Source organism: Arabidopsis lyrata (genome assembly GCF_000004255.2).
Source record: "Arabidopsis lyrata subsp. lyrata unplaced genomic scaffold ARALYscaffold_7, whole genome shotgun sequence".
Classification (NCBI taxonomy): Eukaryota; Viridiplantae; Streptophyta; class Magnoliopsida; order Brassicales; family Brassicaceae; genus Arabidopsis; species Arabidopsis lyrata.
The window spans coordinates 12,090,410-12,103,468 of NW_003302549.1; the positions used below are offsets into that span (position 1 = coordinate 12,090,410).

Sequence of the window (13,059 nt, forward strand, 5' to 3'; positions counted from 1 at the left end):
ATAAGAAGACTCAAGGCTCTCACAGAAGGGCAAGCAATATCGCTCTAGAATTTACACTACGCAAAGCTCTCACAGCACAAACATCTTTTCTTTTACGATCAAACTCTTGTACGATCAAAACTACTCTTTTCATCAATAAGATCAAGAACACCATCTTTGGTTACAATTGTTTCTGTTGTTCTTTGAGAATTCACATTTATCGTATCCCTAAATTAAAACCCTAGACAAATCTCGATTGTGTTAGTTTCGACTTCCACAGTTTGGCGCCGTCTGTGGGGATACTTTAGAATTCTCTTACCCTAAGACGCAGAACTCGATTACCGAAAAGGACGATGAACGAAGACGGTCGTCAGACACCACCAGCTGGAGGAGGGAACCCGGACCCTCCGAACCCTCAGAATCCTCAAGCCGATCCGACGATCATAGCGACTCTAGCCGAACTGAAAGACCTGATGGTTAAATTCCAGAAGAAAGCTGACGACCAAGAGAAAGCTAACAAAACCTTGGCGCAGCGAGTCGACGAAATCGCAACACGTGGGCAACAAAAAACCACGCGTTTCCAGACTCGGCCGCCACGAGCTCGGAGGGACTTGCCTGGCATCAACCCAACAAGACTCACGTTCGCGACACCAACCGACAACACCAGAGTCGCAACCCGAGCTAACCCTACCAGACGCGAGAACCAAGATGATCCCACCGAGCCAGACGCAGTGGACGTGACGGACGAGCCAGATGATTTGCAAGACGAGCGCACCCGAGCCGGAGCTAACTCCGCCGAGCGAACGGACCTTACTGATGATGGGCCGAAAAATCCGAAAGAGAAGACGAGCTAAGCAAGATCCGAGCCTCCCTAGCCAAGGCGGAAGCTGATATGAAGCTCGTCAAAACCCAGATACATAGCGTTTCATCCTCCGCACCGACCATCGACCGAATTTTAGAAGAATCTCGGAATACGCCTTTCACCAAAAGAATTTCCGAAACGACGATGTCCAATCTGGGAAAGTTCAAAATCGACTCTTACAACGGATCAACCGCCCCGAAGTGCCACATTAAATCGTTCGTGATATCTGTGGCCCAAGCCAGGTTCAAGCCCGGGGAAAAGGATGCAGGTCTATGCTTACTGTTCGTGGAACACCTCAAAGGACCCGCATTAGAGTGGTTTTCAAGATTGGAACAAAACTCGATTAACAGTTTCGACGAGCTGTCGACACTGTTCCTCAAGCAACACTCCGTGCTCATCGACCCCGGAACCACCGACGCGGATCTGTGGTCCCTGTCTCAACAGCCCACCGAGTCGTTAAGAGATTTCCTCACAACCTTCAAATCGACGCTAGCCAAGGTCGAAGGAATTACAGATGTAGCCGCTCTTTCGGCTTTAAAGAAAGCTCTCTGGTACAAGTCAGAATTCAGGAAAGAGTAGAACCTGTCTAAACCGACAACAATTCGCGACGCGCTGCATCGAGCCTCGGATTTCGTCGCCCACGAAGAAGAGATGGCGCTGTTAGCAAAGAGGCATGAGCCAACGAAACAGGAGCCCCGAGCCGAGAAAACCGAGAAAGCCCAAGCGACACCTCCGGTCCAGAAGAAGACACGTGAGAGCAGTACGTATACGCATCACGAAGGGCGCAATTTCTCAGGATACCATAACTACCAGATTGACACGCCCCGAGGCCGAGGCCGTGGGCGAGGAAGAGAGTCCTTCACCTGGACAAGAGATCAGCCACCAAGCAATGATCAAGAATATTGCGAACACCACAAAATTTTCGGCCACCATACCTCGAGATGCCGAAGCCTCGGAGCTAAGTTAGCAACCAAATTCCTAGCTGGAGAGCTCGGGACGAACGTCACTCTTAAGGATCTCGAGCCAGAGCCAGAGCCCGAGTAGACCAACCCGGGAAGAGACCCCGAACCAAGGAACCAGGAGTCTCAGAAAAGAACCCAGGGGTAGGAAGACGAAGACCGAGATGGTACGCGGCAGAAGGTTCTTACCATAATGGGTGGATTGCCATACTGTCCTAACACCGTAGCGGCAATCAAAGCTTATCAACGCGGAGCCGAGACGCCTAGCAACTGGACAAGACGCTTCGATCGACCTAACGACGTGATCACATTCGAAGAAAGCGAAACAAACGGGCTCGACATGCCTCATAACGATCCAATCGTCGTCACATTAGCGATAGGAGACCATGATATTTACCGAGTATTAATTGACACCGGCAGCACCATCGACGTAATCTTTCGCGAAACGCTCCGACAAATGAACATCGACATGTCACAGGTGATTCCGACCCCGAGGCCTGTCCTCGGATTTTCAGGGAAAACTTTGATGACGCTTGGAACCATCCAACTAACAGTCCGAGCCGGCGGGGTAACAAAGATAGTCAACTTCTCAGTCACCGATCAACCTACCATCTACAACGTCATAATGGGAACTCCGTGGTTAAATCTAATGCGAGCTGTCGCATCAACATATCATCTGTGTATCAAATTCCCGACCCCCAATGGCGGGAAAACGATCTGGGGCAGTCAGAAAATTCTCGGATGTGTTTCATGGCAGCACACAAACTCCGAAACCCTGTCACTGAAGCAAAGGCTGAAACCGATCACAAGAAATCAAAACTTGGCCGGAGTGAAGAGAAGGCTATATCTAAACAGTTATAGCAATTACAGATCGAGGAGGCGCGCGAGGAGAAGAAGCCTACCTCGGATCCTATAATCTCCATTAGCCTCGACGACGAACGGCCCGAACGATGCGTGGAAATTGGTAGCGACTTAACCGAGGAAATCAAGACCGAGCTCATCTCATTCCTCAAAGAGAACATCAACACCTTCGCCTGGTCAGCTGAAGATCTACCTGGGGTAAGCAACGACGTAATCTGCCACGAGCTGAAAGTTGACCCATCTTTCAAGCCCATCAAGCAGAAGCGAAGAAAATTGGGTCGGGATCGCGCAGATGCCGTGAACGCCAAAGTAGAAAAGCTCCTGAAGATCGGCTCGATCTCCAAAGCTTGCCCTAAAGACAGTTTTCCACTCCCACATATCGATCGCTTAGTGGAAGCAACCGCGGGAAATAAGTTGTTATCATTCATGGATGTTTTCGCAGGATACAATCAGATTCTCATGCACCCCGACGATCGCGAGAAGACAGCATTCATCACAGACCGAGGTATCTACTGTTACAAAGTCATGCCCTTCGGACTCAAGAATGCTGGCGCAACGTATCAACGGCTCGTCAACAGGATGTTCTCCGAGCAGCTCGGGAAGACGATGGAAGTTTATATTGACGACATGTTAGTCAAATCCCTTGAAGAAAGCGATCACATAGCCCATCTACGCGACTATTTTCGCCAGTTCAACAAGCACAACATGAAGCTCAACCCGGCAAAATGTCGTTTCGCGGTAAAGTCGGGAGAATTCTTGGGATATCTCGTAACTCACCGAGGCATCGAGGCAAACCCGAAGCAAATCGATGCTCTACTGAATATGCCCTCACCACAGAACAAGCGCGAAGTCCAACGTCTCACCGGGAGAGTCGCAGCCTTAAACCGATTCATCTCACGGTCCACTGACAAATGCCTGGCTTTCTACGATACTCTGCGCGGGAACAAGAAATTCGAATAGACCGATCGCTACGAAGAAGCTTTCCAGGAACTGAAGAAGTATTTGGTTAATCCACTGGTGTTGGCGAAACCAGTCCCGGGCGAGCCATTATTTCTGTACATCGCAGTCTCTGATACGGCGATAAGTGGAGTCATAGTCAGGGAAGACAGAGGAGAGCAGAAGCCGATATTTTATGTCTCGCAAACTTTCACCGACGCGGAAACACGCTACCCGCAAACGGAAAAGCTCGCCCTCGCCGTAGTAATGTCAGCTCGGAAACTACGGCCATATTTCCAGTCTCACTCAATTGTCGTCATGGCGCCCGTATCACTCCGAACCATCCTGCACAGTCCGAGCCAATCGGGATGCCTGGCCAAGTGGGCAGTAGAACTCAGCGAGTATGACATCGAATACAGGAACAAAACATGCGCGAAATCTCAAGTCCTGGCCGATTTTATCATCGAGCTGCCAACAGAGAACGCCCGAGAAGAGTCACCCAACGCTGTTTGGATCCTCCACGTCGACGGCTCATCCTCAAAACAAGGTTCTGGCGTCGGAATCCGCCTAGCATCACCAGAGGGTGAAATCCTCGAACAATCCTTTCGGCTAAATTTCGACGCGACTAACAACGTAGCTGAGTATGAAGCGCTGATAGCAGGACTTAAGCTGGCACGGGGACTTAAGATCAACAAGCTGCGAGCCTTTTGCGACTCCCAGCTCGTGGCTAATCAATTCAATGGAGAATACGCGGCTCGCGACGAACGAATGGAAGCGTATCTTGCTCTCACGCAAGACTTGGCGAAACAGTTCCTAGAGTTCGAGTTAACCAGAATCCCACGAGGTGAAAACACATCGGCCGATGCCTTAGCGGCTCTAGCTTCAACCTCTGACCCGAATCTGAAGAGAATCATACCGGTCGAGTTCATCGAAAAGCCGAGCATCGAAGACAATAGCAAGGATCGAGTTCCAACAGCTCGGGAGACAGAAGAACCGGAAGAAATGGACATCATCGGACCTCTACACAACTCCAAGCAGAAGAAACTCGTCCTCGTACTGACAGACTACTTCTCCAAATGGATCGAGGCGGACTCCTACGCCAGCATCAAAGACGCGCAGGTCGAGAACTTTGTCTAGAAGAACATCGTGTGCCGCCACGGAAAACCTTACGAGATCGTTACAGACAACGGATCGCAGTTTATTTCGGCTCGGTTCGAAAGATTCTGCGAGAAATGGGGAATTCGCCTTAGCAAGTCTACGCCTCGGTACCCTCAGGGAAACGGACAGGCCGAAGCGGCAAACAAGACCATTCTCGACGGAATAAAAAAACGCCTCGACGCGAAGAAAGGCCGCTGGGACGACGAATTGGAAGGAGTACTATGGTCGCACAGAACCACGCCGCGACGGGCCACGGGAGAAACACCTTTCGCCCTTGTCTACGGCACGGAGTGTGTGATTCCCACCGAAGCCGAGATCCCGGGACTAAGAAGACGTTTTCTCCCCGAGCAGGAAAATTCCAACACTCTGATGATGCTGGACGAGCTGGACTTAATTGACGAAAGAAGAGATTCGGCTTTGATCCGTATGTAGAACTATCAAAATGCAACGGCTCGGTACTACAATTCTCACGTTAAGCATCGCCGCTTCCACGAAGGAGATCTTATACTGCGTAAAGTTTTCCTGAATACCGTCGAACAGAACGCAGGTAAGCTCGGCGCGAATTGGGAAGGACCTTACACGATCGCAAAGGTAATCCGTCCCGGCGTCTACGAACTCGTCAACATGAACGGCAAAGCGGTACCTAGATCCTGGAACGCAATGCATCTAAGGAAATATTACCGCTAAAAACCTAAGGTACGCATGTACTCGAACTACGGGGTGGCTTGATCCCTGAAAAGGGTACGTAGGCAGCTCGTCCTCGGACGAGTTCAGCTACCCCCCCAAATTAAAAAAGGGGGGAGTGGGTCCGTATACATATACTCCCACTAAATTTTTTAAATTCTCTAAGTTTTTACCCTTCGGATTTTCAATTTTATCCACCTCGACATCTATCCCGAAATTCATCTCGGGAACCTTTACGGTCTTCTTATCGACCCACAAAGCCAACAGTTCGTTCGGACGATGGCCACGTCCACGAATAGAGAGCTCATTTCACCGCTCCGGTTACAGCGCGCTATACAAGCATTCGAGACAATTCGGTCGGAGATATCTTGCCATAAAGAAATTGTCTTCAGAAAACCCAGTTGACTTCGACACTGGTACCCCAGTTCGCTTCTAAGCACTGGTTTCGACTATATCAGCTCGGGTCGCAACCGATAAAGATTAGTCCCACGTAGCCAAAACCCAGTTATCCTAACACTGGTGCACGATTAATTTCACTTTCGGCTCGAAGGTTGAAACGGTTCGGAAGAATTAACTTCTTAACGTCACACGCTTGCAAAAACCCAGTTACCTTGACACTGGTGAGTGATTCATTTTCTCGGCTCAGAAGTTAAAACGGTTCGAAAAGTACAACCCAGATTTACGAAAACCCAGTTACTCAACACTGATACCGAATTTGGTTCGGAAAAATCTCAAGATAAACAAAAACAAGTCAAGCACTTAAAAAGAACATTCATATCAAGTGGATAAAGCCATCCAGGCATAAGTTTTTACAAAAGAAACTTGAAACATGAAACAAAAGAAAGAAGAGACGCCTCGGGCTTATTCGTCTCGCTCCTCGACATGCGCTGCCGCAGGATTCAGAAACGTTCCCGCTTGATCGGTAACTCCGACTTCAACCGCGTCACTTTCCACTGATCTATTCCCGAGGCTGTCATGGGTAGAAACAGGAGACACCGGAGGAACGGTCAAGTCTCTGAGCAGCTCAGCCCCCAGCCTGGCGTATTCAGCCTCGGCACCTCCATACTCCTCTATCCATCGGGCGACCTCAAGCTTTTCTTCTTCCATCTTCCCCCCGGCTTCGAGCGCTTCGATCAGCTCGGCGTTGGCTTTCGCATGAGAAAAGTATACGTATTGCTCGGAGATTTTGTCGAACTCAGCCAGTTTCGCCTCGGTTAGCTTGACCTTCTCGACGAACTCCCCGACAATCTTCCGCTCACCAGCCTTCCTTGCTCGAGCCATCTCGGTCTCGCGAAGAGCCTTCTCCTCGGTAAGCAGGCGCCTAAAACGCTCGATTTCCGCCTCGGCCTTCCGACGGATACAAACGTTTTCCTCAGCCTCCTTTTGCCGCATTTCCCGCTCGGCCGTAATCAGAGCCTCGGCAGCTTGCTCCGCTTGAATCGCCTCGGTCGCTTTCCTCTCTGCATCGTCTCGAGCAGCCTCGATGCGCTCCCTCGCCATGGCGAATTCGCGGGCCGCGGAATCGTAGGAATGAACCAAAGTGTTCATCGACGAAAAGGCCTGGAGAACAAGACGCGTTAAGTATGAAACAAAGCTGGTTTATCTTGGACGAAAAATAAGTCAATACCTTCAAGAAATTGGCCGCGGTCTCGCCGTATCGTTCCGCCTCGACCAAACCCTCAGGGGCGGGAAGCAACGGCCAGACACAGGATGCAATAAGGTTGGCAGAAGCAACCTTATCTTGATAGATTGGGCGAGAAGAGCTATGAGCTTTTCTCGCTTTCTTGCGCCCGTCCGCAGAATACTCTCCTCGGGAACGTTTCCCTTTGGACTTCATCTGCCCACCAGCGGGCAAACCAACCACCAGAGCATTTCCCGCCTCGGGAACGCGGTAAGCAACATCCCCAAGTGGGATACCCTCGGGCACCTCGGAAAGAGCCACGTCGACTCCCACGGAATCGACAATCACCTCAGGGTCAGCGGTCGTCTCGTTCCCCCCAATCGCCTCGGGCGAGTTTACAGGCCCGAAAGCCGTTCTAATCATCTGCTCCTCTTCGCGCGCCTTCTTCTCGGCGGCTTTCTTTTCCCTCAGAGACATCTTGACTCCTTGCATTTCCGTTAAAAAACTGAGCCTCTGATCGGAAGAAGATGAGGAAGTAGAGCAAGACGCGCCGTGAAGAATCCTCAACGCCTTTTCAACCCTTGCTTGAGAAAAATGCTTGATCCAGTGACACTTCCGGGCAGCCAACTCCTCACGTACACTAAAAAGGTCCTCGGGAATACGATCCAAGAAGCTCTGGCCACGATCTGCAAAAAAAAAAAAAAAAAAAAGAACAATACGAGTTAGTTAAGGCAGTCAAGCTATAACACAAAGCAAGCAGAAATCTCGGATAAACTACCAATCTTTCTCCATTTGCCAATCATGTTTTCAAGGCAGCCCTCGGGGACACAATCCTCGTCAAGGGCGACGAAGAAGAAATGATCAATGTACTTCTCGTCTTTGCTCGGGAAACCGCCAATAACCCTTCGCTTCGGGCGAGGAGAAATATAATACCTCTCCATCTCGCAGCTCGGAACGCGGCGAATCTCCAGCAAATTCCTTAGATGATCAAGGCCGATATTATTGTACGTCTCAAACCCACGCACTAAGATCCCAACCAAATGTCGAAGGCCTCGGGTCGTGATCTGGGCCAAAGCCAGCTTATACGACCACAGATACTCGATGATTGGTCTCGGGATTGGAAACCAGAGGAAGCAGAAGTAGAAAAATCCTTCATACAAGGTAAAGAACCCCTCGAGAGGATCATCAGCTCTCTCATTAGGGGTCGGCAACCGCAGAGTCACCCCTTCGCCGAAATTAAAGCGTGCTTTTAAGTCTCGAAGAGAGTCTGAAGTCGACAGGGTGGAACCAGGAGGATCAGGTTTTTTCACTTTCTTGGCTCGGGTTTTCTTCCTTTGAGCTATTGCACCTTGAATTGCCAACTGAAGGAGCCTGGCTCCCTCCTCGGGATCATAAGCAACCATTTCACCCTTCACCTCGGGTAAATTCGGCAGCTCGGGCACATCTTGCCAACGAGAAACACCAGCCTCATCCGAAGATGGAGGACGTGTCCTCCTATTCAAAACCGCCTCGGGGTCATCAGGGAGATCCTCATCCCGAGCTATATTAGCAATTGTATCTTCCCGAGCCACAAATTGGCTCGGATCTCCTCGTTGCTCAAATGACGATTCCGCTCCGCTGCTCGGCTTGGTTTGACCTAATGAACTAGCCTCAGATCCACTTGAACTGCTCCAAACCATCTTTCGTTTATAAACAGGGACACTTCTACCTCGGGATGAATCACTGGAGTCTGAAAGAGACATTCGCTGGCTCGGAACGATCGGAGAAACAAGACCTAGGAGATCGGCAAAATCGAATCTAGACCTAACCACGGCGGAGACACGACGGAGATAAAACGGAAAAAGAAACTAAGAGAGAAATCAAGATCAGAGCAAAAGAAACAAACCTTTGGGTTTTTGCTCGAAAATTGCTGAACTGAAGAAAGAAATTGTGAGACGAGTACTTATAGAACACTTCGGCGCGTCAGACGCGCGTGAGCTCGGAGAGAGTTTCACGTCCGCCGAAATCTCGGGAATAAGCAAAAAACCTTTCCACTTCTCGAGAAGGAAACTCAACCGTTTCACGCAAGAAGAAGGAGAAACGCCAAAAAGATTCGAATCTCCGAAGAATATGAACCGTCAGAGAAATATAAATTGCCTCTGCGCACAAGGATAAGCTCAGAATAGAGCTTAAACCGCTCGAGTTAGTAATCATGAAGCTCGCCACTTGCTCCTCAAGGCAACGAGCTGGGGGGCTAACTGTTGGGGTCGGATTCCACCCGCGTTAAGACCGAGCCAAGACTTGATATCTCGGGAACTATGACTGGGCAGCTCGGGATCACTCGCCGAACTGGCTCGGTGAACGGCGACAAAATTGGCTCGGGATCAGTCTCCAAATCGGCTCGGGTTAAGACGTGATTAAACTGGTTCGGGTCATCTTGCTTCAGCTCGGAAATTGAGCTAATCGGTTCGGGTATGACTTGGCTAATAAATTATAATACCCGAGCCCCATCCAGACAGGTACCCGAGCCGATTTGCCATCCTTACTTCCGAGCCCGTTCGTAACACAGCCTTCCGAGCCAGTCTAAGCACCAAGACATCCGAGCCGGCAAACGGTTCGGTCACCGAAGAAAAATCATCAGTCACCCGAGGCGAAGACTTAGCAAATATTCGCCTTCAACGTACCATTTCCGAAGGAATGAACCATTTCCGAAATACTCGGAAATGATAAAGGAGAATCTAGAAGGATCGACTCAAATCAGGAAATCTTCCAAAAACTCCGAAGAATAAGGAAATTATCCTAATCCGCGGTATTCTAGCCGACTTCAAGATAAATGGAAATCTTCTGAGAATATCACTGGAGAGGCGGCTTACCATCCCTATATAAGAAGACTCAAGGCTCTCACAGAAGGGCAAGCAATATCGCTCTAGAATTTACACTACGCAAAGCTCTCACAGCACAAACATCTTTTCTTTTACGATCAAACTCTTGTACGATCAAAACTACTCTTTTCATCAATAAGATCAAGAACACCATCTTTGGTTACAATTGTTTCTGTTGTTCTTTGAGAATTCACATTTATCGTATCCCTAAATTAAAACCCTAGACAAATCTCGATTGTGTTAGTTTCGACTTCCACATTGGACGTATCTATGTCGACGAGCTCTGCACGTGGCATCGAGGTGTACCATTCAAATCTCTAACAACCGTTGGATCATCTAATCTAACGGTCTAAAACATCTCTTCCTCAAAGCCGTTCATAACTCTCAAAAACCCAATCGGCAACAGCCGTGTATCGGAATTACCAAAAAAGCCAACTGTCCCCACGTGTCTTGTGAACTTCATTCTTCTCTTTGCAGGGGCTTTTTTGTAGTTTAACCAGGACCCTCCTCTGAGTACACCTAAAAGTCACAGTCACATGGCTGGTGACACAGACATGCGACCAATACGCTTCTCCTTCTAAACCGTCGATTTAATTACATCTAACTCTAAGATCTCGCCACGTGTCACTTTGATTTAGAAAACTCGTCACAGTCCCGTGAGTGAAGAATCACCCAGATACCAACAGCTACCAGCTTTTAAAAACCTTCTCTCATCCTCTTCCTCAAAGCCTCCTCCTTTTTAATCTCACCATGAATGTTCTGAGAAACTGAAGAACAAATTTGAGTCATTTTGATAAATTTACGAAGATGGTTTCGGTGGAGGAACCGTTATCTCATTCCAATTCCAATCGCTTTCCGTTAACAACCGATTTCTACGGTTCATCTTCGCCGTCGGCGGCGAGGTTACACCGTCAAGCTGGCCGGTCGATGAGGACAGTGAGATCTAACTTCTACCAAAGCGGTGATCAATCTTGCTCATTCGTAGGCTCAATCGGCGATAAGTCGGAGTATGCGTCGGAGTTTCTGTCGGATTCCGTCATCGACATGAGACTCGGAGAGCTTGCTTTGAAAAACAGTAATTCTCTCAATTCAAACGCTTCCTCAATGAAAGAGGAAGCGTTTCTTGACATTTCTCAGGCGTTTAGTGATTTTTCCGCTTGTAGTAGTGATATCTCCGGCGAGTTACAGCGTCTAGCTTGCTTGCCGTCGCCGGATTCTGAGAGAAATGAGAGCGGCGGAGATAACGAAGCGGCGCAGGATCCAGAGTTAGAGAGGGAGCCTTGTCTAGGGTTTCTACAGAGGGAAAACTTCTCTACGGAGATTATTGAGTGTATTTCGCCGGAAGATCTGCAACCAACTGTGAAACTCTGTATTGACGGACTTCGCTCTACTTCGGTGGCGATAAAGCGATCTGCTGCGGCCAAGCTGCGGCTACTGGCGAAGAATCGAGCGGATAATCGTGTGTTGATTGGGGAATCTGGAGCTATTCAAGCTTTGATTCCACTTCTTCGTTGTAACGATCCATGGACGCAAGAGCACGCAGTTACAGCTCTCTTGAACCTCTCTTTACACGACCAGAACAAAGCTGTAATCGCCGCAGGAGGAGCGATTAAATCACTAGTGTGGGTTCTCAAAACTGGGACGGAGACTTCAAAGCAGAACGCTGCATGCGCGTTGCTTAGTTTGGCGCTATTGGAGGAGAACAAAGGCTCAATCGGAGCCTGTGGTGCGATTCCGCCGCTGGTTTCTCTTTTGTTGAACGGATCTTGCAGAGGCAAGAAGGATGCTCTGACGACGCTTTACAAGCTATGTACGCTTCAGCAAAACAAGGAGAGAGCGGTTACTGCCGGAGCGGTGAAGCCGTTGGTGGATCTTGTGGCTGAGGAAGGGACTGGAATGGCGGAGAAAGCGATGGTTGTTTTGAGCAGCTTGGCAGCGATTGACGAAGGTAAAGAGGCTATTGTTGAGGAAGGAGGGATCGCAGCGCTTGTTGAGGCCATCGAGGATGGATCTGTGAAAGGGAAAGAATTTGCGATCTTGACGCTTTTGCAGCTTTGTTCTGATAGCGTTAGAAACCGTGGGTTGCTTGTGAGGGAGGGCGCGATTCCTCCGCTTGTGGGTCTCTCTCAGAGCGGCTCCGTCAGTGTTAGAGCCAAGCGCAAGGTACAAAACAATCATATTCTTCTGTTACGGATTAGATTCTTCTTAAGTATTGATGTCTGTCTGCTCTGTGATTTATCGTGAGATCTCGAATCAGATCTAGTTTTTGTTTTCCTTTAGTCCAAAAAACATAGTCACTGATGTAGTAGATCCATTTGAGAATTGTGATGTGAATTCCATATATTAGCAGGGTCAGCTTTGTTCAAATCTTTGGTAAAATGTATGAAAAAGCTTTGAAATTGATAAAGATTCATCGATTTGTATGGTGCAGGCAGAAAGACTTCTGGGGTATCTACGTGAGCCAAGGAAGGAGGGAAGTTCATCAAGCCCTTGAAATGCAACCATGTGGAGGTTTCATCAGTCTAGTATGTATATACTGAGTGTATGTTTGGTGGTTTTGTATAGTGTCTTTGTGTAGACTGTAAAAGAGAGATCAAATGATTACCAGAAACTTGACTGACTTTTGATCTCTCTCATGTATTGATGATTAAGCTAGTTTTTGAGGGGTTTCAAGGGAGAGTGCTTGTTTGGATTACAAGTCTAGCATTCAGGTTTTGGCTTCTGGTTTGTGAGGTGGGGTGGATTATGCTGATTTTTAAGGCAAAAAGCTTGTAGTAGCGTCGGCAAAATGCTTGTTCAAGAACTAAGCAATTTTTAATCGATATTTCTTGATCAAATTGTTTTAACTTTTAACTCTATCTGGATCAATTATTGTAGGATCTTTCGAGTGTTTGTCTGTGGATCTGTGTCTTTGCCGGTGGATCTGGTAGATGATTTGTGTGTCAGCATATCTGGCACCACTTGTATTGTCTTGTCCTACAATAGTAAATGGTTAGCGTTGAAACAGTAATTTGTCCCACCACTTTGACATTGATAGTTATGACTCCTCTCAAAAGTAAGCAATTCACTTATTAAGCTGTTGCTTTGGCTGCACAAAGCTGTCTGCTGTGTGCTTTTGTAAACCCTTTCTTTGGGAAA

General features: G+C 48.5%; 1 protein-coding gene across 1 annotated transcript; it reads left to right on the plus strand.

The window, feature by feature from the left end:
- Positions 1-10,185: 10,185 nt before the first annotated feature.
- On the plus strand, positions 10,186-12,768 carry LOC9304202 (U-box domain-containing protein 4). Its single transcript, XM_002868084.2, has 2 exons — positions 10,186-12,084; positions 12,353-12,768. The coding sequence occupies exons 1-2, from the start codon at positions 10,729-10,731 to the stop codon at positions 12,413-12,415; spliced, it is 1,419 nt and encodes a 472-aa protein (XP_002868130.1). The 5' UTR covers positions 10,186-10,728; the 3' UTR covers positions 12,416-12,768.
- The last annotated feature ends 291 nt before the right edge of the window (positions 12,769-13,059 follow it).